This window comes from Clupea harengus, chromosome 2 (genome assembly GCF_900700415.2).
Source record: "Clupea harengus chromosome 2, Ch_v2.0.2, whole genome shotgun sequence".
NCBI classification, from domain to species: Eukaryota; Metazoa; Chordata; class Actinopteri; order Clupeiformes; family Clupeidae; genus Clupea; species Clupea harengus.
Genome location: NC_045153.1, coordinates 24,689,271 through 24,716,791, shown reverse-complemented (window position 1 = coordinate 24,716,791; position 27,521 = coordinate 24,689,271). Strand labels below are relative to the sequence as shown.

The 27,521-nt window shown below is 43.0% G+C and overlaps 1 protein-coding gene across 1 annotated transcript; it reads right to left on the bottom strand.

The window, feature by feature from the left end:
• Window positions 1–560: 560 nt before the first annotated feature.
• Window positions 561–20,087, bottom strand: kcnj3a (potassium inwardly rectifying channel subfamily J member 3a). Its single transcript, XM_012830315.3, has 3 exons — window positions 18,351–20,087; window positions 17,649–17,865; window positions 561–3,406 (listed from the first exon to the last, which is right to left on the bottom strand). The coding sequence occupies exons 1-3, from the start codon at window positions 19,026–19,028 to the stop codon at window positions 2,805–2,807; spliced, it is 1,497 nt and encodes a 498-aa protein (XP_012685769.1). The 5' UTR covers window positions 19,029–20,087; the 3' UTR covers window positions 561–2,804.
• Window positions 20,088–27,521: the final 7,434 nt, after the last annotated feature.

The window sequence follows — 27,521 nt, the reverse complement described above, 5'->3', positions numbered from 1 at the left end:
CATGCTGTGCCTGTTAATCTGTCATTCACCAATCCAGAGATGTGAGCAAACACTGGACTGACAGAAATCAACAGTCTAAATTTAGCGGCAGATATTCTAGCCAATGCCTTCAGTTTTTCGTGATATGAAAACAAACCACACGTAATTGTAAACAGTTCAGTGAGAGCACATATCTGTCATTCCGCACACAATGAAAAAAATGAGGATAGGCTGTTTGTTTAAGGACTGTCCGGCCCCCTTGAGGTTTCACGTATTGACGTGAAAGTTTAATTAATTACAATGGGGCGTCAATGGTGATGTTTACGTGAGCATAATGTGTGCAAAGCTATCGGAGTCTGTTTGGATTATAGTGTGAAAGTCAAACACCTTATGAAAATATTCACAAGTGGAAAAGGAGTCAATAACATTATAGTTAATCAGATTGTGGGTAAAACAGACTTACACAATTACAAAATGTGAAAGTAGATAAACTCAAATGTGTCACATGCGTGCTAATGTGACACATGCAGCACCTCACTGAATCAAAACCACCAAAGGAAAAACGTTCCATGCCACAGGGAGACTAGAGAATAGAGGTGTTTATTTGAAATAGTACATTTACAAGTCATCAGTAAAATGACACTGCCTCTCTGGGCACTGGGTAGACAACCTTATATAGACTTCAGCTACAGCAGCAGGTCACAGGTTACGTAATACGCAGAAAACCTAAAGTTGCTCTGGGGAGTTCATCAACGGATGTATAATGGGACAGTATATAAGTACTTATGCAGTGTACATCAGACAGTCAGTTAGGTATGCTATCCTTGTATAAAGTTGACATTCATGCCTACAGAAGATATAAAGGGTTAGTTTACTGACGTGTCTAGTAGAACAACTACATTGTCAAACCTTGTGCTTTTTTTGTTTTACACACCACAACCCACCACAGGCCAGCTGTGGAACTTGCCTTGAAGCCACTCACCAGAAAAATACACAGACTACAAAATCTAGGACTGCTGTGGGTTGTTTTATGGATGTTAAATAGTTCTGTCTCCTGGCAAACAAATATTTATGGCTTTTTTATTTATCCATTTGAAACATTGGAACCAAAAAAAAAGAGAACGAAAGAAAGGGTAGCGGGTGGAAAAAAAAAACACTGGTCATATGACAGCCGTGGCGTTTGGAGGATTTACTGCTGTGGGCTCTGATAGATGCAGGCCTCCAAACGAGCAAGAAACAGCAGCAGCAGCAGCAGCAGCAGCAGCAGCAGCCTTCTCCAGGCAGATGATAATGGCGAGTGGCACTGGGTGCAAAGATCTCCTTGGTGATAAAGAGAAATTGGCTCTGGGGAGGGAAGCACTCATCCAAGGTGCATTAACGGGATTTAGGCCCCTCTTGAAGTCTTCAGAGGATAACCGCACTCAGGGGCGCTAATATGCTGATCCATCTCATTGGTTTGCTCAAGCAATCCTCCAGAAAGTTATATAAATACAAAGAAGAGTATGGACCTCACCTGTTTACTGAATGTTATTATATGGGGTGTATATGGGACCTGTTTACTGAATGTTATTATATGGGGTGTATAAACATTCCTTTTAGATCTATCTGCTTCATAATGGGGCTCACCAAGGAAATGGTAAGAAAATGGCAATGGTTGTTAGGAAGTCCACATAACAAGGCAACACATGAGAACTTGATAGTATGTGTATGTGAGTCAATGCAACAGAGTTACTTCAGTATAGGAAGGAAGAATTACTGGTAAGCTGTGGTTGTGATGGCAGACCCCCCTCCCCTGCTGTAGTATGTCTACATAAATAAATATTTTTGCCATTATTGCTTTCTTTAAACAAAGATGGGAAGATGGGCAAATCCTTATCAGAGGTTTCATTTCCTGTGATATTTCTGGCGTGGCAGATGGTTAGTGGAATGCTAAATAACAGGGAGGGAACTGCGGCGACACTGTCGATCAAACAATGACATTTCACGCATTTGATCTGATCCCGGGTGCAAGGAGAGCTCATGCTCTGGAATGATTAAAGCCGAAGAGGTGAGGCCTTTCTTCGAACCGCGCGTGTGTTCAGTATGAGTATGAGTAATATTCCTCAGCATTTGTTTCATATTGTGCACTGAGGTTCTGTGTAATAGACGTAGAATGCAAGTTGAATTGTAACAAGAATAGTTGTGTCCTGTCTTTGAACCTCGAACAATATTTTTGTGTTTATCACTGATAAATGGAGTACCAAACAATCTGCCTTGAAGAAACTGTGGAAACCAGCATATAAACATAAACAAGGTCATATATTTAAGGCTAAACATCTGTACATATTACCTCTGTCTAGCTAGGACAATTTAGAACATGCATAAACAATAAAATCACGGAATGAAAATGTGTTATTCGTGGACTGTTTTTCTTCTGCTGCAAACACAACAGTTTGTGTATACTCTGATCCCCAGTGTCTTGGCAAGTTCGTCGACTACCTCAATAATCTCTGTGAACTAATATATACAAAAGAGGCATGCCAGAAATAAATAAGAGAAATATTAAACAACATGCACTTAGTGTTTGATACATGCCAGATTGTGCTAATTACATGGAACCTGAAGTAATCAAGAGGAAATTGTTCACCGCATAGATACATACAATGCATCCAGAAACAACATGGTGCTTTAGTAAATTACCCTACTACAGATAAGGTTTATGTTGTGTGTGCATGTAGACTGTGCATCACTTTGTGAAATAAGAACATTGTCCTGGATAATATTTTAGAAGTGTTCCAGTGGAATGAGGTTTCAGAGGAGTGCATCTACCCCTTTAGGTCCCGTCTTCACGTGAAGCGGTCCGAGTTCATCTTCCTCAGTTTCGGCGGCAAGTGGCCGTCCATGCGGCCGCCGCTGCCGCCGGCCAGTCGCTGCAGCTTGGGCGGCAAGTCCGCCACCGACTGGCTCATGGGGTCGGCGCCCATCCTGGCCGTCTTGGCCGAGCCCATGTGCTTGTCGGCATCGGCGACCCCGGGCACGGAGCTGATGCGCTGCAGCTTCATGGGCAGGTCGCCCAGGCTATAAGTCATCTCCGACGTGGTGCTGCTCATGCGCAGCAGCTTCCTGGGCAGCCCCTCGCGGCCCGTCATCTTCTGCAGCTTAGCCGGCAGCTTGGTGGCGCTCTCCGTGTCCTCCAGGAGCTCCAGGCAGTCCAGGCTGTTGCGCTCTCCGCTGTTGCACAGCGAGGGCGCCATGAGCGGAGAGGACATGAGCAGCGCCTCGTCCTGCTCCTTCACACTGTAGGGCGGTGTGTTCACCTCAAAGGTGGCGTGGAACTGGGAGTAGTCCACCTTGAAGAAGCCCTCCTCCAGGGAGATGACGGGGTAGAAGCGGTGGCCCCACAGGACCTCGTCCTCCGTGTACGACGTCCGCGCTTGGCAAGTCATGCCTGTCAAAACAGTCGAAAGTTGACAAAAAAAAGAGACAAAAAAACAACAAGAAATACTCTGTTTGTTGAACAGCTCAATTGAATCAATTGTTGAAATGACTCAAATTCATCATCCAGACCTTTGCCAGACCCTCTCTCACACATTCAGTCATTTCCAATAGGCAGACAGCTTTCTAATCTAGTGTTTATGTGAATAAATTATTTACATACATGAATCTATTCATCACACAAATGACTAAATCAGTTTCTCATTTTCCTCCACACTGTTGCATGGCGTTTCTCCATGTCATATGCTTTACTCTACATTTCAACTCAACAAGCTGTAATTTGAGAGACTGAGTGTTTTTCTTTGTGAGCTGATTTGAAAATGGAACTAAAGAGCCGATCTACTTCCCATCTGGATGAGTGCCAGACAAAACAACAAATCTTTTTTGTGTTTGAAAATAATGCAGAGACATGAACACTAATGCAATGTGATAATTAGGTAGGTCACTTCAGAAAAAAGGCACAGCCTGGTTTAACACTGGAATAATGCCTAATCAATAATTCATTAAAATCAATTCCAACACTGGCGGTGATCGATGAACTAATACCACTGAGAAAAAGACATGGCAACAAACACGGGTAATGAAAAAGAACAGAGGACTATTGACCCCTCTTTAGCATCAACAATGAATTAAAATAACATATGAAGTGGTGGTCTCTAGTGTGAGGTCTTTGCAACCACCATAATGAAGGTATAACATAGGTAAAGCATGTTGTAGATAACATGCTATTTCAATAAAATGTGTTTTTAAACAGTATTGGACTGACACATTACACTATTCTCATTCCTTTGAATAAGTCAACGATAAATCAACTTAAACAATAAAGTTATACTGTATGTATGTATATATAAATATATATATTAATAGATATCCATAATAGGCTATCATTTGGCTGGGAGTAAGATGTGTATGGCATTGACTATGGTCAATTATGAGGTCTTTAATCTTTTAGCGCTTAATTCTGACCATATCCTTTCCCCAGCAAGTCACTACAAAAGACAACAGATTAAGATAATGATTTACTCTCAAGAATAAACCCCACTGGGTATTCACAGACAGGAAATGAGTGGACATTGCCTGAAGCCATTTGTTAAGTGTCTTTACAAAAAGTCTCAATGCAGTCTTTGTATTCCCTGTTGGTAATCTGACATTTATGAATTAGAGGATCAGCCAATAAAAGAGAACAGGCAAGGCGGAGACAGGCAGTTGACGGTGGTTCAGCAAATTTGTTTGCACTTTGGATAGCACATTTTAAAAAACAGATAGTAAGTATTATCATCTATAAGCCAGCAAAAACCTATCAACCCCCTGCTCTCAACTGTCTGAGACTCACTCACTGTCCACGGTCCAATCGTCTGACTCCGACCCTTCCTGTGAAGACCAGACATTACCACAGTGCACATGCAGTAGAAACTGAAAAAGGGTGCTTAAGAAATTACAAGGACAAATTGAATTGGCTAGGGGCATCGTGTTTGTGTCTACCGGTGAAGATACCTTCCATTCTCCTCAAGAGCCACTTTAGCAAGCATGACAATGCAACCGGATCAGAGTTACTGGGTTGTCTGGTTTACTCTACTACATTTGACAATTACATTTAGTCATTTAGCAGACGCTTTTGTCCAAAGCGACGTACAAGGGAGAGAACAGTCAAGCTACGAGCTTTCACCAGATTAGTTGGTACTTTAACCAATAAAGAGCCAACCCAAAATCACTGGCATATCCCCGTCTACTGCACTGTATTTAGAAGAACCCGCTCTTTATTCGCTATCTGTGGTTCTTAAATTAATGTGAAAGACAGCAACTTATTTACAAATGTATATCACTGTTATGCGTGTAATTATAAGAATTCTGATTATGTTATTCATACTTGCATATTATTAGGTCAGTATTGGTGATTGACCTATCAGGATCAGATCCTCACAGTGTGAACTTTGAATTCTATCAAATCCAAGTACAAACAGTCAGTTGTGCTGCTGTTGGTGTCAAGCCAGGAGACTACATTCTACCTAAGCATTATTCACATTAGAGGGCCTGGCATGCTATTTTTGGCTCCCACTTGCCAAACAAATGCAGAACACTTTGATGTGAGCATGACACCTGTCATGCCAGTACAAGCTAAAGTGACTTGATCAAAAACATTTCAGAATTGTAACAGAATTCACAACCACTGACTGCAAGGCTGAAAAAGTCATTGAAGAAGCTCTTTAGCACCATCCTCATTCAATATTTAAAGCCTGTTGCTTGTTTTTACCGTTTTTAAGAGCTTTTTATGGTAACTAGGCTATTCATAATGTATTTCGGGTTGGAAACCTTGTGGAAATGTAACAACATTTAAAACAAGAGCACATCAAACATTTTTCCAAAAGTGCCGTTTCTATTGGCTTATCTATTGGAAAAATCTACTGGCTGTTATGTAGTTAGCTTGCTAATTTTAGACATCGGTGTCAGTGCATCCCTCAAAATAAATAATACACTCGTTGACCCGCGAGGACCACACAAATGTCAACATAACAAACCTCAGACCACCTTTCACTTTCTTCAGTGGAATAAAACTACAAGCCAGCAGCACTCAAGCAGCTGCAAGGACCATTCATACCCATTAGCCACAAAGAGGCTTTGGAATGCATACATCAAACATTGTAATTAGTCAATAATGCTTGAGTGGTATTAAGTGAATAGGGGTCCATATAATTAAGTGTCTGTTAATGAGAGCGCAAACTGTGCTTCAGTAGGCTTCATAGACATCCTGCTCAGGCCTGACCATACTCTCAAGGTTACGAAACAATGTGGCAATGACAGCTCGTGACAGTTGCAGATGTGTGTGCGACTGAGCCTCGAGTGCGGTCAGGGTATTTCTGCCGATGATTTCTGCTTTATTGGAGGAGCTAGATGTGAGTGCTTTCAGCATATGGAAATATGCTCCCGCCATGACTAAGGCAGTGTGAGCTGATAAGAATTCAGGGCTGAAAAACCTGGGAAAGTTGTGCGTAGTCATTTGTATCATGCCGATTTCCTCGACTCCAGACTGCCGGCTGGAAGAGAGGCTTTGCGCTGTTTTATTAAAAGCCATGCAGGGGGCCCGGTGTTATTTCAGTATTTGCCAACACAGCCATGTTTTGCTCAGCTCTTCAATATTAATAACACAGGGTACACTGCACCACTGAGAAACATCAGAAAAATACCATTAGAAGAGGAGAGCCAGGATGCATGGGGGACTGACACATTGAGGATATTATAAATTCTATATAAAGTTGATTTAGTTTGTATCCATAACATGAAATTGAAACTTGGTTATCTATACCATATATTGCAAAACAAATAAGCAATTCTTTCTTGCTATGAACCGAGATATTGCAAGCATTGTCTTTTCTCATTTGACCATGTTTCCAGAATGGAGTCACAGAAAATCATTAAAACTGCTTATGATCTTTATGAAGAGTTATCCACATTCTATTTTATTTCTGAGTTATATCTGACTACAATATGGAAAAATAATGAGGGAGCTCATATGCAGGGATGTACTGATTTTCAACTTTCACTATGACTTTTAAAATGACAAAATGGCTTTAAATCATCATTCACGTATCGAGGTGCAATTCAGAAAGGCAATGATATAACAGAAGATGAGAAAAATAAAAAACGCCCGTGTGTTCTGTAATTATAAGTCACACCTGACTACAACGAAGAGTTTCTATGACAACGACTTCTCCCAGCATGCACCTATTATATATAAGACCACGCCAAAAAGGGGATTTCAGAGCACTTCATTTCAGAGCATATCAAAAGACAAATAAAAACTGAACTACTATACTGTACACACACACACACACACACACACACACACACACACACACACACACATACACACAAATAAACCCATGGATAAATACATGCAAACACACATAGAGGGATATACAAACACCAACTGGTCTATAGGAAGACAAAAACCCCTTTGGGAGACCGTTTTCATTCTGTTCTTCCTCTACTACTAGAGACACACAAACAGCAACAAATGATGCTGCCTTCAGCACGGTCTGTATCTCACACAAGCACTTCTTGCAGCCATCACCAAAGCCTCTGTTTCAAAAGACAATGTCTAATGTCTAGAATTACTCCAGTGACTGATGAATTAATACTAGAGTAGGGGATGCACCTCTCCTGTTACCATCACAGCAGAGACCGATGTGGGAGGATTCCCCGAATGGCTGGTAAATAGCCCTCTACCTGGAAATAATCACATTTGAAACGTACACTTGCAAGATGGACAACAACACTCCAATTGCATTAGCTGGCATTAATGCGGGGGTGGTGGGGCGTAAAGCGGGAAGACGACATACGCCATACGTGATTTGCGAGTATGCGGCGAGGATTGCATATACATCGGCGTGGAGGAGGGATGAGAGAACGGAGGGGACTTGGCAGGGTTTCTCTGCGGCAGCTTGGCAGGGCTACTGGCACACAGAGGAGCGTGAGAATGAGAGAGAAAGAAACAGAGAGAGAGAGAGAGAGAAAAACAGAGAGGGAGAGAGAGAGAAAAACAGAGAGAGAGAGAGAGAGCCTGACTCGGGGCTCTCCAGGAGCGGAGGCTTGATGGAAACCGTGGAGGCTCATATCCATTTTTCCAGCATGGCTTTGACATCCTTCACGCCTGTCACCGAGTGAGTTCACCTCACTGCTCCAATGCTCGGCCCATGCATTATGCATTACCCCCGACCCCTCCCCCCCATCCCAACCCAAACTAAAAAAGGGCCTGATTTGAATTCATGTTTACAACAATTAAAACACTGTCTCCCATGAGTCTAATCCTGATGTACATGTGCTTTTGCGTGAGATCCCATTGCGAGTGAAGGCTAACCGGTGATACTGAGATTACCATAATTCTGTGCTTAAACTCCTGAAGGCAAGTCAGTGTGATAGAAAGACAGAAGGAGAGTGTGAGGGATATGGAGAGAGAGAGAGAGAGAGAGAGAGAGAGTGTGAGGGAGAGAGAGAAACCGTGGTGGGCTTTTAGAGTCATGTATGACCTCTCCTTTCAGTCTTATGACACAGGGATCAGTGGCTGTTAGACATCTCCACATACATGTACACACACAGAAATGCTCACACATAGACATACACAAGCACGCATACACACACACACAGACAACAGTAAGAGGCTGTCAGCGCATCTTCCTGAAAGACACCATGGGTCGGCTCGAGTGTTATAAATAAGAAAAGGAGGGAGGAGAGAGACAGCGTGGATCTGGACGATCAACTCTGCGCACAGCTGCAAACCAGCATGGCCTGTGCACGGCCATCACAAGCAGCCTCTGCTGCCTAGCCTTGAGTAAAAGCGCGTTTCCTCCACAGGAACAACAAGCTCTCGTTCGTTAAAGTTATTACTGAAGAGCAGCTGAGAAAAAAACATTCAGAGTTGACTAAACCCTGCCTCTGTGAAATTAAATATTAAAAGGCAGTGTTGTGCAAGATTAGCAGACTGAGAGAGAGAGAGGGGGAGACACAGAGGGAGGGAGAGTGAAGGAGCGGCAGGGAGGGTGGGAGAGTGAGGACTCCTAAGGTCTTTAAATGGAAATGAGTCTGTAAAATCCACCACGTTGCAAAAACACTTACAGTGAGTTAGTAAAAAGACATTTCTATGGAGAAATTTCAAGTGCACCTACTCTGGGACACTTGTTCATGAATGTGTATTAGGAGTAATTTCCCCCCTGCTAATATTACCATTACACCCACAATTCAGATCTCCAAAAGCAATCATTTGTTTCTATGGTGACCACCATCGGCTAGCTGTTGGAATCCGGTTCCTCTCACAGACCTGCTTTGGCTGGATTCCTTCCCCCAGCTAAGCATTCAGATCAACCACTTACAGTACCAGTCTCGCCTCCAATCAATAGCAGCCAAGTCCTCAATCAAAATGGCACCACCCGAAGTCTGTAGCCCCCTTACGGGGGAATTGCAAATACAGGATTCTGCCCTGAGTGAGGGGGCTACACATAGAAGGAAATCCATCGCCTGAGAGGAGCCCCACAGGCGTGGAGATGAGCCACTATGGGGGGATGGGGAGCTTCTAAGGGGCTCCAGCAATAACACAAGCAAGGAGGTAGACCAGGCAAGAGGCTAGTGGAGTATCAGGGAGAGGCGAGCGTCATGGGTCCAGAAAAAGCCATGATTGCAGACGAAGGAAGAAAGAAAGAAATAGGAGGGGGAGGGAGAGGTGATGTAACACAAGAAGCAGGAGAGAAAAAATGGCAAGTACAAAGGGGACGGTGATTACCTAAAGTCCCTCTGATTATCAGCCTTGAGGCCCAGTGGAAGACTGAAGATGGGAGAGAAATCACATCGCTACTCACGGGTGGAATGATGCCTGTAAGAATAGGTAGAAGTATAGGACTGACCACTGAGTGCCTCACAGTCTGTCATGAAGACTATGCTGTCTGAAGCAATACATGGAGACTGAAATAGAAACACACACACACAAACGCACACACATACACACACTTCCCAAGGATCATCTCACGAGAGGCCTCTCCTGAGAACAAGACGTTCATGTGCCTGTGTGTTTAGACTGCAATCGATTAATGTAGACTTCAGGGACACTCAGACCAGATCAATCAATAGTGCCAGGAACCAAACGCTAAAAGCAAATCAGAACCTTTATCACTGGATGATAACAGACCTCCCCCTAAACAGACATCCCCTCGGCTTGACCACTGTGTATTCACCTAAGGTTAGATCGCTGTCAGCCTGAGAATGCTGCACTTTTGACTGTCATTAATTAAACTACCATTACTATTTTCCTTTTACCATTCGTTTCAATTTTCATCTTTTACTTTTGTTTTCTGTAAAAACATATACTCTTCATCTAACAAAATAAGTGCAAAGAAAAATAACACTGTCACTTCCTTTCCAGTGTATGTAATGAAACTCTTCACTCCAATTATTGTAATGTGCGCCAGAAAAAAAGATAAAGGCAGTATTTCAAAACAATCAGAATATGGTCTTCATGACCCTGAGAAGAGGCAATTCTTCCCCATCACTCCAAAGAAGCATTGTCGGTGGACCATTACCTATGGATTTTCTAACCATCACCTACACTCTGGGTCCAATTATTTCTGAATTGAGCTCGAGCTTAGCAGCTGTTTGGGTCCTTTGCTTTGGGTTGCTACAACATCCAGAATATATATCTTTATCTATATCTATCTCTCTCTCTCTCTCTATCTCTCTCTCTATATATACATATATATATATACATACAATACTACAAATGTGAATGTATATATAAATAAACATTCACAGTAGCTCGACGACTACTCCACGACCTGATTTATTGCCACTCAGCAGAATCATGACAAATCCCTAAAGACACAATTACCTCCCCCCCTTCCCCTTGGGAACAGCAAATGGTTCATCCAGGCTGTGTAATGAATCCTTGATGCCAGAGCCAGTTCATCGCTATGTCAATTATGAGGAGTTGTTTCCAAAAGCACAATTACTGGATGGAGGCCATACAAATACTGAGGCTCTCCACCAGCTCCTGTACATGTGTGTCGACGGCCGGCCGCTGTGATGACCCAGAGAGAGAGACAGAGCGTGGCCTGCTGGGGCAAGTGTTTGTGAGTGGTGTGCCAGCACAAACAGCTCTATGTTTAATTCGGGTCATTCTTTTAACCTGGGCAGCCATTACCAGCAGCTCCTGAAAAAGCAGCATATATGGCACAGGACACTCGCTCGATTGTTCTCATGCCAACCGCCTGGTTCCCTCAGGGAACTACATCACGGCTTGATTCCCAGTATAGCCCAAGGATGGCCGTCAATCACAGATATCACACCTTTGGATCTGGAACCTGCCTTAATGATGTGGTGTGCCTTCATACAATATTTATTTCCTGCCGACGTATTTTTTGATTAAGCAATGAATTTGGTGTCCAATATTCCTCGCATTGTAATCTCTTATAGAGCCAATACGTGGACAACCTTAAACATTTAATGCAGGAGCTGATTTTTATGTTTTTGAAGCAGACAGCACAATGACAGAAAAATGCTGTCATCAGCAGTTCAGAAACACAGCAAGAGGTAACTTAATAAAAAAGTAAAACAAGTAAAAAAAGAAATGACTGAAAACCTGGATAGATATCTGTGAACTTTAAAACGCTTAGGGGAACAAGAGGGCGGTGAAGACGGTGGCTCTGCTCCTTGGAGGGGAGAGACGCAGCTCTGTCATGCTCTGACCCGCGGCACATTAGACTTAATTGGAGTCTCCCGTCCTCACCTGCACAGAAGCCTGACCGCCCCCCGTGAACCCGCATTAACCTCCCTGAACTGCCGGGCCGAGTGGAGGACACGCTCCGAGTGTAATCATTCAGAATGAATTAGAGTCACTCACGCTCTCTCTGTCCAGGGGCAAGTCTATTCTTTCTGTCGTCCCCAACCTTATCACGGGGCTCAACTGCACAGCTATTTACCCCGGGTCTGCTGGCCTGACACCAGGCATGCATGCTGATTCCTGGGCAAGTCCCAGCTAAATCTGTTTCCCGGCGCCTTGTTTGTTTTGGATTCGGTTGTGGCTGAGCACTTATCAAGCCCTGGCCCCGGCATGCCTTATGGAGTGTTCCAATGCGTTCATCTGCTGAGAGAAATATAAAACTGACTTTGGATCATGAGAGTGAAATGAGGGTCTGAATGATTGTGAAAGCTATAGAGGAGTGAGAGATGTGACTCTGTGTGTGTGTGCGTGCATGTGTGTGCATGTGTGTGTGTGTGTGCGTGTGTGTGTGTGTGTGCGTGTGTGTGTGTGTGTGTGTGTGTGTGTGTGTGTGTGTGTGTGTGTGTGTGTGTGTGTGTGTGTGCGCGTGCGTGTGCTGGGGACCAGGACCTGTATCAATCCAGGAGGGAGAGAGAAGCTATTCCCTAAAATAAGGTTTCACACTTTGAGAGGCATGTCTCATCAAGCAATCAAAGTGCTATTCACACATCATCCAGGGAACTCCACTGTCAGAGCAGGCAGGCAGTGATGGAGAGGCAGAAGCGAGAGCTCGCCCTTCGACCCTAGGGAGAGTGTCAGATCATGTTTCAGCAGTCCACCTCCAGAGACAAAACAATGTAGCTAAATATAGACCCAACGTCTGAACAAAATCACATTCTTAGACATAATATAAACATTTCACATACTATTTCTGAAAAAGGCATTATTTAGACATAATACACATCTTGTATATAATAAACAGATTGTATTTTGTTGTTTGTGCTCTTGTCTCTAATTTGAGGGACTACTTTTGGGCATTCGTGCGAGTCCAAATTAGACACTCCAATTAGATACTCCACTGCGAGAGCAGAGCTGGTTGAAGCTCTGCTACCCATGGAGATTTGAGATTCATATTGCTTTAGAATTCCTCAAAGCGCAGGTGGGCATTCAGAACCATCATGCTCCAGTTTAATTCAGTGCGACAGCAAAGAGCAGAGCATAGTTCTTCATAGGATTACCACATGCGGGGGAGGTCAGAATTCACAGTCCAGAATGCAAACGGAATGGCATAATGAAGGAGAAAGCATATGGCTTTTTAAATAGAAGTGTTTGCATTGCATCATATAAAAAAGACAAGTCGCTGTAATTAATATAGTTCTTTTTTTTTCACAGGAATGGCTGATGCAAATGTACTGCATTTAAAATGAGGATTCACTCCCCCTTCTTCGAAATTTCCCAATTAAAGCAAGCAAAGAAGTATGTCCAAAATGCACGCTCCACCGGACAAGCTTGCAGACATATTAACAGGAAAAATCCTTTGAATTCATTCCAGCATAGAGTACTGTATATAGCCTCCCACCAACCACACAAATCTTGGCTGAAAATAAGACACACAAACACTCATGTATGTACACACACACAAACACACACAAAATAATAGTCAGACAATCAGTCTTTGCAAAAAACAAGCCAGTGACGCTAAAGCATATTCACTTGTAACTGACTGGAGAAGCCTTACACTTGAAAGAAAACTAAGCATGTCCACTGAGCTTAAGACAAACGAGAGGTGGATGTACCCTGTCAGTACTCTGTTAGTTCTACAAATCCTTCTCAGACAGCATCAGAGTGCTACAGTCTCTTTGTTCACTCCAAGATTTTGTAGTCGGCTATATTTTATCTCGAGCGTCTGCTTCTCGGATTCTTTATGGATTCACACAGCAGAAAAGAGAAGAGTGACAGCCGGGAGACCACCAAAGAATAACCCAACATCTTCTTGACAATTTCACAAATGTGAAAATAGGTTGGGAGCCCTTCTGGTCACGCCTCCGTAAACATGTAATCAAATGAAAAGAAGGTCTGAGGAGCTCAGCTATACTATTCATATGTTTGTCGTGTCAGCACTTCGTCAAACAAAATCAACTGTGGGACACACTCTGTCACAAATGAGTGGCTACAGAGCAGTTATTAGAATCAAACATTTATGGTGGTTCTGCTGCATAATTACTTAGAGAGAGAGGGAGCGAGGGAACGAACGAAGAAAAAAAGAATGCCGATGCGGACTTATGCAAATGATATGCAAAAACCCAATTCACAGCACTCCGACTGTATTCACAGAACTACACCATCCTCAGAGAGGTCACACAGACGGACGCCAAAGAAAGTTTCATTTCTGCTGATGTGCGAAGCACTTTCAGCAACACACGGCCCGCCGACTGCAGTCCACATCAATATGAAAAGATTCTCCGCATTGTAAAAGTGTCAGGAGTTCTGCTGTACCGAGGAAAATGGCACAGAGTGACAGACAACACTGATGACTGCTGAGCAGGGTGGTTCGTTCATGCTGCTGACAAACCTTTCAGTATATCCGTCACATCCACACACCCAGCTTACTTCGCAAAAAAAAAAGAAAAGAGAAAAGAGCGGCCAAGTGGATCACACTGCTGGGAACAGGGATGAGACCACAGCACAAAACTGCATGATAGATGCACATAATTGCCATGCCATTCAAAGTCGGGGGACCTCAATTGCAGTGCAAGTAATTTAACTTCCGAAAATGAGAAATGATCGTAATCTCGCCAGAGTGATTCAATAATGTTGCTCTGCATTACATTTCACAGCTGACAGAGTCTTATCACCTGCAAAATTATTTATCCGGGCTTTCACTCCTACTTGCGCTTCTTTATGTACTTGGGTTTGGACAAGCCCTCCCTATTGAAGAGCATCTGTGACTCAAAGGAGCACATGAATTAATGTATGGTTACACTTATGTCACAGCTTTCTTGATAACCAAAGTGATACATCATATGGGAGGGCTATATATAATGTAATGGGAGAGTAATCTCTCCCCCGAAGCTTATGTATAGCACCCACCTGGATGAGACCATGGCGGCCATGGTGTGCCACTACATTCACCACACATTGGTTGGGAAGGTGGGAAGTGGGAAGGTGAGAGATGACACAATTATTGCCAACTGGTTGCACTAGAGATGATCCAGGAGGCCTTTATAGTGAAAGAGTCCACTGAGGGAAGTGTTGCCAGGACACCAGGGACACCACCCACACACTTTACAATAGGCATCTTGGGGTGTTCTTCTACAACCACGGAGAGCTCGGATCTCAGTTTTACACCTCTTCCGAGGGCCAGTTGCCAATCAACCCACCCAGACAGGTAAAGGTTAAGTGCACTCCATTGACACTCAGCATCTTCAGCAGCAACCTCAGCTTGCCCATACTTAGTCTCTAATTCAGCCACTGACCAGTCTGAACCCTGCTTAGTTTTGATGGGTCACCAGCTGTAAGCTAAAGGATGAATGAAGAAAATAGGCTACTGTTCAAATTGCCCTGGGAAGGAATACCTATAATGAGCTGGATTGCAACTAATGTGAAGTTCATTTAACAAGACAAAATTCTCCCAAAAAAGAAAATACACTATATGTGACTCCAGACTCCCTAATTATAATTATCCCTCTGCTTGAGTACAAGCTGCCCTTTAAATTAAGATATCATGAACCTGTAAACGCCATGCCACTTTGAAGAACCTGCGCTGTCTCCGATGCTGTCTTAACCTCTCTGTGTCTGTGCTGCCAGCCTGCAGCCCTGCACTGCAGCGCTCCACAACCGCCCTCCCTCCCTAAGCTGTCCTCCTCCCCATCAAAGGGAAAATGTCACATTACATCAAGCCGGCTTCACGCCTGTCTTTTAAGGGCCTTAAATATATACCCTTGCATATAGACACATAGACACATAGACACAGAACACTTGCCAGGGTTTCGTTGGGTTTCTAAATAAATCCAAGTTTAGCTGTTCAGCTTGAAATCTTGAATGCTCATGGAAAAAGGGGGAGGTTGCTATGGAAACAGAGTTACAATGACCAGAAACGAAGTCTTGGAACCCAGGCTTGAGCATTATACTGTTCGTGTGCCACCAGCTTCTCCATTCTTTATTCACACAAGATTGGTAAGTTACAATTGACAGAGGCCGTGGAAGTAATATGACAAAGTCTCACAAATACATGTTCCAACTGGTTCCACAACTCACAAATCAAAATAAAGAATAGCACTACTCACACATGTATTCTTATATGAAGGATACATTTGTTTTCTTTTAACTACACTGTCCTTGTCATTTGCATGATGTGGTGATTGTGGGTCTCTAACACCCCACATCGCACTGTATTGATTTAGTTAGGTAATGATTTACTTTCATTTAGACTTAACCTAGATATTATTGAGTATTATAATTAAGTCTGGACGACGTCATTTAAGATTGATTTTGATTTAAATGTATACTCAGTATGTGTATAATGATTCTGTTTGTCTGTTTGTTTGTTTGTTTGTTTGTTTGTTTGTTTGTTTCACCGTTCCAAGCGGCGCTCATTCCGAGCAGGTTTTGCCAGATAGAGTTAAGATTAGCTTCTATGTCGGGAGGAGAGGCTGAGTGTCTAAATGGTGCAGGATGGTTGTCAGTGGGGGTCAGGAGGTCTCTCTAACAGGTGCATGAAATGAGGAGAGCTGATTTGTTTCTCTCAGTGCGAGGTCGGCCCATTGTTCCGGTTGGTTAGACTGATTTAGACCTGTTTGATTTATGTTCTAAATTAGTTTGATACTTTATTCTGATGCTTTGAAAATTTTGAATTTGTCTTTTTCTATTTTGTATGTCCTCTTTTTGGCACATATTGGGGACTCTTTTAAATAAAATGCATAATTATATTATATTAACATCCTCCATGTTTGCTGCTGCCTTTCTTCTCTGGACCCTGTTCTGGCTCCATTTCATTACATGGATGTTTTTCATTTTATAGAAACAAAAGGGGTTCAACAAGTCTGAAGTGTTTTACTTCAACATCGTATGCCCAGTCATCCCAAATTATGCAATGGCATTTCACTCAGAAGGCTATGAAGCCTTTTCAAACCTTGTGAACTACCGTCAAAGCTTCTCCCAGTAGGTTATCTTTGCATGGCATCATAATAAAAAATCTCATCCTTTTCAAACGTCTACCCTGTCACCAGTGTCTATTCGGTACACTAAGATCTAGTGCCATGTCAGTGGTGTGAAATGATGCCCTCATTCCTCCTATGGTGACATTCTCTGAAAACAGCGATCATAATCTCTCCCTTATGAAGGCTTCATTTTGACAGCAGATTCTCTGTTCCATTACCTCTGGTATTATACAGTCAGATTCTAAGCCATTGTCCTCACGGCAGCACTGGCAATGATAAAAGAAGTGGTAAAACTTTTGAGGGTCTTAAAGTTGAAAGATGAAAATATCCTTTCACTTACCCTTTTATCCAAAAATATCATCTATAAAGTACTAATTGGCCACCAAGAACAGGACTTTTATTTTTTTTTAACAAAGGGTACTGTATTGTGCAATCTACTTTGTGAGAGACAGTTTTTGATCCTGACAAACTGTCCAAGCCTTTCGAACAACATGACATTAGGCTGTTGTCTAGTCTTTCCCCATCTACTGAATGATGTGTTGACAGTACCCTCAATCATAGATCAATAAAAACAGATCAATGAAATGCATTTGAGGGTCAATGTAATGCCCTGGCTGGTATAATCAGTCAGTACCAGTCCAAAATAACCACCAGGCCTAAAACAGATCTGCTTCATTTCAAGATCCTTAAAATACTTTTCAATGCATTGACTGCTAATGGAACCACTCCTGTTTAAGTGTTTAGACTTGTTATCATTTGGCACTAAATAGTGATATCTAAGATGAGACTTGACTTACCTGTAGTTTCCACGATGCCTTCCAAGATTACAACAATTTCAAACTGCTCCGTTTGCATTGACCTCTGGGAGAGTTCGTAGAATGGACTTTTAGTGTCGATCACGTGACAGATGGTGAGCGGTGACACGAGAAAGAGCTGATCCGCCCCGGTGCTGAAGCCCACATCTAACTCTAACTGATCCAGCGGAAGAAACTCGCCTTCGGGCGTCTGCCGAGACTGGGGAGGCGTACAGAGAGGATGAAATATCAGTGGAAATCCTGCAACTCAGTGAAGTGTGGTGACAGCTTTTCGTAGGCTATTTGTAGACAATCACAGCAATCAATTATAAATGAATAGACGGAGGGAGATAATTAAATGAAAGGTTAATATCACACACTGAGAATGAACATAGTTTCTTTACAAAACCTCAGTGAGTGCGTGTATCCTAACAATGCTCTGCAAAACTTTGACAGTTGGCATACAACTGTATGTGTGGCCATGTTGTGGCCTACTTCATTTCCTTTAATGAATGTATGTGTACTTCATATGCTAATTGTCCATTATAATAATTATACAGAAATAGGTTATCATGAGCAAAATTCAACTTGGGTTTTTCAATTTCAAAACTGATGTTTCTGTATTTACATAAATAAATAGTTCATCAGTGTATTTGATTGAATTAAAACTGCACATGTCACTTAAGACATAGGAACTAAACTTACTTTGAGCAATTTGCAGCGTATCTGTGCTGAGACCATGTGGCTGTTGCGCAGGTTACCGACTCTGAACATCAGAGTGAGTTTTCCATCCCTCATAGAGATGGCCGCGTGTTCACTGAACATCAGTGTCTCAGCTCTTTTCTTGGGCTGAGACATCTTAATGAACATACAACCGATTAAAAATGCATCGACTATTGATCCAAGAATTGACTGAAACAGAAAGAGTATGATCCCCTCGGGACATTTGTCTGTAATGTACCTATAGCCATAGCCTATAGTGGCTTCGGTCTCAATGAAGAAAAGGAACGCAGATGGAAAGTTATAAACATTGGCGACACATGGCGAGTATTTGTCATCGTGAGCTCTGTGGAGGTCTCCTCTTATATAGGCAATAAGCCACCACATTGAGGCCATGAACAGCCAAGCCACAGTGTAAGTAAGGATAAAAATAAACAAATTGTAACGCCATTTCAGATCTACAAGGGTGGTGAAGAGGTCTGAGAGATATCTGCTGGTTTCTCCACCGAGGTTTCCATGCTGGACGTTACATCGCCCATTCTTGTCCACAAAGCGCTGCCTCTTCCTTTTCTTCTCTGGAGCTGGCTGGTTAAAGCCAGAGCCGCTCGATGAGGTGGTCACTACCTGGTAATCGTCACCAAATTTCTTTCTAAGTGCAGACATACTATGAGGACAACGGAAGAAAGGATTAATCTCGAAGATTAATATCTGCAGTCCACTAAATTGGGCTACAGAGTGTTAATTGTGGCTGCTGCAATTGTTTCACTGTTATGCGCAATTGATTTCAAGTCGAAAGGATCCGAAAAATGGTATAGCCTATCCCTAGCTATATATTGCCAAAAAGTATAGCCTTACCGACACATGACAAAATTACCACGGAACGGATTTTGTGACTAATAGGTAGTTAACGCTGTAAAAAAACAGGTGCAAGTTAGTGACAAGCCAGTCGTAATTTAGGAGGCTATAGTTTGTGATCAATTGGCTTCTGTATATTCTTTGGTGCGATGCTCAATTCTCATCCAGCTCAGAACGACGCAGGTAGGCATTAGAGATTCACCGAGAAGTCCAGACCTCGAGTTGAAAGTTGCAGATGTTTCAGCACTCCATATATCCAATGTAACTTCTGCGTAATAATTAGACAATAACTGAAATTTGTTGAAGGAGCACATACAATGCTCTTTAAAAGGTCCGTACATGTGTAAGATTGAAACCGTTGGTGTCGGACAGGACTCAGTTCACAAACCTCCTCCTGCTGCTTTGTCTAGTCCGCATGAGATAGGATCTGCATACAGTTAAACCACCCTGAAGAACGTAATAGACTTTGGTAAAAAAAAAAAAATTACTGTCCGGTTGATTCCACAGTTCCTCTCTCCATCAAGTCGCTTAAGAGTCCTTTCCCCAGGCGTTAGTCTTCTTGCAGGAAATATGTTATATCTAGGGAGGGCGATATCAGGAAAGAGCTGCTGTGTTTTCCCATAGGTTTCCTCTTCTGCGCAATGTGCGCTTCATACAAAGATGCAATGCTGTCTGTGGTTTCAGTCGAAGCCTACCTACTGACACTATTTCCCGGGAAGGGGGTGGGGTACAGTTTTAGAGCGGAGAGGTGGAGGGCGAAGTCAAGATTCTGTTTTCTATTTTAGCTGTTCTTTGCCATCTGACGAGTTAATCACAGCGCAATTAGCCATATATGACTCATAAACATGAACAATGCTGCTTTAGTTTCCCAGTTGCTTAGCTGTTGTCGGATCAATCCAGACTAAAACAATAGACAACAAAAGACAAACCCTTGTCTATTTATTTTGTATATAGGTGATTAGAGGGTTTGTTTCTTTTAACATTTGATACTTTGTATTATAGTAGGCTATCTTATTTCTTGACATAAGGCATTTACTAAACTATGTCTATGTTAAAGGGCAAACTCAATTTTGTATTAACATTTTAAATGCTGATCCTGCTCTCTCAGTAAGAAAATTTGAGCATTGTTTGGAAAGGTGTGTGTGTGTTTGTGTGTGTGTGTGTGTGTGTGTGTGTGTGTGTGTGTGAAGTGAACCTGGCATAATACATGCCATAGTGATTCTCTCCAATCGCAGATTTTTCATTGGCTGTGATCATTCATCTGTAACCAACAGTATGTCACAACTCATAGACCAAAAGTGATAGACATGTTATGAAAGCAGGCCACCTAAAATGAACTTAAGATTGATCAGTTCTTTTTAATCAGAAAAACAGTTCGGAATGTAATGACACCTAATTAAGTAGCACTCTCAAGAGGACCGAGTGGTGAATTTTAGTTATTTCAGGTGAAAAATTAAAAACAAAATGGCTTTAAGTGTAATCACTCCAATTCCGACATGAAATACACATTAGTGTCACAGTCTGAGTATTATTATTGTTCATAATTGTTCATCGGCTACACTGTTTGTGAGCCACTGCTTCCTCATCCAACACTATGATTCATCAACAACATCCAACTGCTAACCAAGCTGAGAAATGTCACAAAGAAGTGGAGGTGGTAGGTTTAAGCACATGTGCTAACGGCCGAGCGATCTCTGGGTGTCACAGCCCGGGGTGAAGGTGATTGATATCTCTGCGTTCCCCCATCCCTCGCGGTCACATCCATAGACGGGTATTACATCCCCTCTCCACTGCCCTCCCGCTCTGATTTCTTCACTTTTACATTGAGATTGCTTTTCTCCTTCCCACGGGGTGATATTGTTCATAATCTTAACTGAGTAATAGGTAATGCTAGAGCCCCCCCCCCCCCACACACACACACACCGGCCAAAAAAATATTGCAAACTCTGTTTCCCACGAGCACTATGGGAATGACGGAGCAGAACATGGATCCTGTCCATATTGCATGAGATATGGCCCTTAGCATACGGAAGATTGGCTCGGTCCTTGACACTCTTCTCCTTCATGGCTCTCGTGGCACACTGTCTGCCAGCCCAAGGGAATCTGCTGTGGCCAATCTAAACACATTCACACCTTCACATGTACTTTGTGTGTGTGCGTGTGTGCGTGTGTGTGTGTGTGTGTGTGTGTGTGTGTGTGTGTACAATGTTGTGGGAAATTGTGTGTCTTTTCAGCAGAATATTATAATTTGGAGCAAGATAGTTCATGTCATTTGAATAGATAAATGTTCAGATTCAAGGAGCTGTTTCTGTATGATTTTGTAGGCTTGAGCTGAACTGAGCACAGTTTGAGCACCCTTCATATCAGGGTACCACACAATACAGCGTCCCTCTAAACCTTCATGGATTTGCTCTGTATTTCACCTGATGTTGACATTTCTTCCAAACAATTTGATTTTTTAAGTGGGCCTCTAAAAATCCATATAATTGTTTTGGCCAGCTGCTGAAAGTGCCCTCACTGTCAAACAGTCCCTCTAAGCCTAGCCATCGTCTACAGGCTGTCTCTTCATGACATTTCACCTCTGACACAACATTCAGCCAGCAGCGGCGATGTAAAAAAAAGCGCACAGACACTCACGATCAGCCCTTTGCCAGGTGTTCTAAAGAAGCTAGAGATGAATACTGGATAAGATAATTGCTATAACGATGTGACTCTTTCTCTCTCTCTCTCTCTCTCTCTCTCTCTCTCTCTCTTACTCTTTTCTCTTTTTTGGTGCACCTCCAATCTCCAATTACAAGCATTCCAATTGTTCTGTTCACTTCCTGCAGGAGAGCTCACACTGCCAATTGCCAGACCTTGATTACAGCCACGTAAAAAAAGAACTATTGAGTGCTGGGCAATTGCTGCCGTCAGTGGGGTTTTTATAATGAGTCTGAGGTGATGGAGGTCATGGAGCCGGTGCTCTTGTCCCTCATTAATGAGAAGCGGGCAGCTCAGATGTTGTCCACCAACTCTAACTTAATGGCCTTTTGCAAAACAATGTGAAAAGTTGAAGTCGAGATGCATTTCCGCAAGAAAGTGTGATTGGTCAACAGTAGTAGAGTCTTCTAACAATAACCACACGGATCAGGCATGGGAATTAAAGCTCAGCACAGGCAATTTTGCCATAATTATGTTGAACAAACTATAAAAGAACACGCGTATATAGATGAACAGAGACATTTCTATAGTATGCTATGCTGATACAGTCACTCAACACCACTTCAGCATCTCCTCTGCAGGGATAGGGCTGCACAGGAACCTGTGTTTTGTAGACAAGCACAGCTCTGCACTGGACTCAAACTTGCAACCCGGCTGGTAGCAGGGAGTGAGGTTTACTGCACAGCACTTGACCTGCTTTCTACCTTTACACTCACCCCCCTAAACCTCACTCCCATTCTGGGACTGTGGCACCAATGTAACCTGCGTAGTATAGACAAGCACAGTTCCTCACCGGACTCAAACTTGCAACCTGTATGGCAGGCGTGCTAGGCTCCTGTTCATCGCCAGCAGGGATAACGTGATTTATGATTTATGTTCTAATTAGGCTATGGCTGGTTATTGTTTCTTGGTTTGTGCTTGCCAAGCAATCTATTAATTTATGTATGGATTTAGTTACTGGACAATACAACTATTGTAGGGAATATCGACATCTATTTTCTGTCTTCCTAGCGTGTGCCAGATGAATTGTGGAGCTGACATGTTGCCTACTGTAGAACATGCATATGCAACAGTCACTGGTGATGTTTTTTTTTCATTTTTATGTTTATATGAGTTATAGTTTTTAGTGTTAGCATTTTAACACTTCCTGGTTCCAAAGAAAAAATCCCAATGGAAAAATGTATGGGTTTTTGCAAAATCCTCAAAGTTAAGGTGTGAGTGAAACAACGGCAGTAGAAAACCTAGGCAAACCGTTTGGTGTGTTAAAATATAGTTATCAGTAGGTCTTTTGTAACTAGCTGTTGACGGACTTTTATGTGTCACTTGTCTCAAATAGCATGTGGGACTTTAGAGTGGTAAAGTATGTATGGTTGTATGGTTACAGATAACTCTTTACTCACATCCCACAGTTGAAACTTTACAGCTCTAGCTTCCTAAAACATCTGATTTATACTATGCAACAGATTGTGGCTATCAAATCCTTAGGTAAAAAATGTGTTTATTTAAATTAACTGTGTGGTTGTTGTGAAAACACTTTTGATCCCTGATCAGTAAAGCTAATTATGGTTAGCTTCTGTTCACCTTGTGAAAATGATGACACATAAGCTAAGTGACTTAAGTTCAACCTTCAACCTGTTGGAAACAAACGTTATATCCTGTACCAGTCATGTGGAGCTACAATCATGCCAAGTTTCATGTGGATTGGTGAAGTCTAAGTTTATATTATTGAGATATTGTTGAAAAGAAAATGGAAGAACAAAATAACTTTGACACTATATAACCTCCCTGCGGTGTGGCGGCGGACATAATAAGAAGAACAGTTCCGGGATGCTGGCACAATCACACTACTAAAACTTGCCGTAGAGTAACAGTACAGCATTGACCAATCACATTACATATTTGGCACAGTAGGTAAATGTGGACTTCACACCATGCCTTTGGACAAGCAGTCTGTGCACATGTGGCAGATGAGTCACTGGAGAGAGTGACTGGTGCTTATATCCCAGTGTGCCCAAATGTCAATTGTCCCAATACATTGTAATTGCAAAAGTACAGTTAATGCTGTCAGGATATGACAGTCTGAATGCTGTGCGCTTGAAAACATCATGGACTAGAAAGCAGAATAGTTAGAAAGCACAGAACGCTGTCTTCCTTCTGTTTTTCATATCCGCCACATTTCACAAGGGTCACTGCACTCTCACTTCAGATCATTTTAAGATCACGGAAAGGAAACAGAGTAGCGTCCTCTAACTGTTTCCCTCATTAGCATCAAATGAAGGCAGAATCAAAGGCGATCTGTTGTTCTGTACACAGTGGCATATGGTACAAGGGAACACACTATTTATGGCAAGCCCCCGGCAAGATCAGTGACAAGGGACACTTCCATAACTCGGATGGAACAATTGCTTTAATTGAGCAAGCCCTCTTACTCACAGACCAGCAGTTTGGGAATATTCACTTCTCTCTTTTCTGCCTGTCAAAAAAACTATTAGTGGCAGAAACATTTAAGTCATTATATTCTTGCGCAGCACACCAAATGAGCTTGTTTGCATGGCAATTATGAGCTAATACTGTCAGAGAAAAGGGCAAACAGGAAAGAAGAGCCATGTTTGTCTGTCTTAAATTTTCGCCGGACAACAGCAATAGAGCGAGTATCAATTTTCTCCCACAAATCTGATCGAAATCTGATGATGATAACATCCACGTTGTTTTGAAAGATTGCCGTTGCCGTTCTGGGGGGGAAATTGCGCTTATCTCTGACAAACCCTGAGAGCAGATGCCACAGTCCTTCGCCGCCTCAGCGCCAGCCATTATACAGTTCCTCCTCAGACACTGATGAAAGGGATTTTGATGTTCTTGTGTAACCCATAAAAATAGACCCGAGACCTGGTTTGGAGGGGTGGGGGTGGTAGGGATGGAGAAGCTTGAATTGATTTATTAATCTAATCAGAGAGAGACAGAGGAAATGCAATCATTGAGCACTATATTTCTGCCACAATGATGGCACTTGAGGTCATTCGCCAAGACGCTCAGCCAATCATTTCATGGGATCATCCCTAATTTGCCATCTCATTCCGTAATCACTGCCATCAGAGCCCCAGCACGAGGCCAACTTTAATATCAGCCTTTAGAACGTCGAGTCTTCATTACTCTCACTTACTGAAGAAAAAAAAAATCCACATTTCTTTGTAAAAAAAACAAAAAACCCACCAAACAGGAATGTTATTTGTTGAGTTACTGATTTCCAATCACTGAATGGAGCGGTGTAAAGGGCTGATGTGATGAGTGATGGCTTGTCTCCTGGTGTTGATCCCCAGCACAAGTCCAGCACAGAGTCCACCCGGAGATGAGCTGTCCTGTCCTAGAAAACATGGGAGGACACCAAAAGGTCTATCTGTAATGTAATTCAGTCTCGCTGCGTGAGCAGCAGATAACGAGCAGCTGCTGACAAGTGAATCCATCTTGTTTCCTGACAGGGCCAACTGGACAGCAAGACACCAGGAAGGCAGAGTAAATCAGCTACATCTGCTGGCTTGGTAAAGCCATTACAACGCTAGCAGAAATGAAGCAAGGTTCAAAGTACTAAAAACATTCAGGCAAAGAAAGATAGCTGCCACTGGTCTTGGCCTTGGTGTGTCATTTTGCCGAGGGTTGATCTCTACAGCTCTCAGAAATGTAGTGGACATGGAATGACACTGAGCGGCTTCAGTACTGTGTAGTTATACCTGAATGCTGCATTTTTTTATCGACTGTTAGAAAACTACCCCTGCCACAGATAAATCTACACAATAAATCCCTCTTTCAAAATCATGCTCGTTTTTCTGGTTTGAAACCCCATCGGTCACAATAAGGTAGTCATATGGTTGTGATGGTGACTGTTCGTTTTCACCGGGGGGGGGGCTAACATACGTGCTCTGTGACTCTTTCCATTCACCCAGATGCCATATAGAATCGAGAAGAGGCAGCCGTGGATATCGCCCCTCATAATCCGTCACCTGGAACTACCATGCGTGAAACCTGGAAAGAGGCACCCGTCTCTGAGAAGCACCGGTATCTGAAAAGCACAAGCCCCCTCAACAATTAGGCTTGGATTCCTCCTGTGGATGTGTGTGAGCGGCAGACGGAGATGGAATACAGGGCCATCCAGGGTGCTGATTACCATCCCTAGACTCCATTACAGGGCTTCTCGCCCGGTACAATGAAACCAGAAAATGCAAGCGAGCACGAAGTCAAATCCACTCACGGTCAAACACATGGGAGATGAGAAACAAGGTTGTGCACCGAGTCCTGAACTCCCTCTTGTGTTTTTTTTCTCCCCCTTTCCTTCTATCCTTTTCTTCTGCCCGCCACACCAGGATAGAAGGTCTTGTTGTCTAGTGTTGTTTATAGAAAGGAAAAGAAACAAGCACAACAGAAGTGTGTGAGGTGTGAAGGGCTCTAAGCACATAGAGTCTGTCTCTAAGGGTGTCCGTTTTAAATTGGTTTTCTATATGAGTTTATGCGGCACTGAGCCCTGATGGAAGCCTCTTCAATTATAATTGGCTCTGTAGGAATTAGGCTCTAAGCATGGTGAATTTCTCCAAGCGAAGGAAAAGGTTTTCTGTCTAATAAAGTTGTGTGCAGAGAGAGAGTTTGCTGCAAGAGAACGAGCCAGTCTGACTTTCTTCTCCAGAAGTTAGAGATTGCCTGTGCTGTCATTGGCCCCCACTACTCTGGCTGGAGCTGGGCAGACAGGTCCTGTGGTAGAGGATGAAATATCACCTCAGCATGAGGAGCCTTATTAAACTCGGAGGAGAAATCCGAGCATGTGGCACTGTGTAAATCAGTGCGAAGCCTTTTGCCTGGCTGCCATTCGGGCTCCTCCAGGTTGGCCTGTCCCCCGTCTCTCTCTCTCCTTCTTTTTTTTTTCCGAAAGAGATTAGTCCCTAGCCCCGGTGTGGTGTGGCAGGACTCCAAAGCGTTAACTTTCCGTCTCCATGGAGAGTGAGGTCAGCCGTGCAGGAGCGAGCAGCATCAGATAAGGACACCATTAGGGTGTTATTTTAAACCACCTGCCCCGTAATGGGCTGCCAGACCAGGTGTCAATGTGCCCATGTCAGGTATATTTGTGTGAGTGAGTGTGTGTGTGTGTGTGTATGTATGTTCCCTTGGGATTATGTGTAGGACCTTATTTTGCTTGTTGTTCACAATTTTGTGTTTTGTGTGTGTTTTCTATAAATTTGTCTCATGCTTCTGTGTGTGTATTTGGCTTGTGCTTCAGTGTATATGTGTGAATTTCGCCCATATTTCCATGTGTGTGTGCTGGCTGTGCCCATGGCCTGTGCCCTGCGGTGTGATGACGGCTGATTGCAGGCTGTGTCCCTACAGCGCAGAGGTGCTGCAGGGCGGCGCGGGCTGAGTGAGATCACGCCCCGTGAGGAGTCATTAATTACACTGGAGTGGTTGCCTTGGAGAGGTTTACAAATATTTATTAGGGAAAAATACCCCCCGCCACGCAAATGCTTTCAAACTACTAAGGATGAAATGCAATTAAAGCCGGGTGTTGAGTCGAACTTGTGTGCAATTTTGCTTTTAATTCATTGCTGACAGGTACCTACTGAG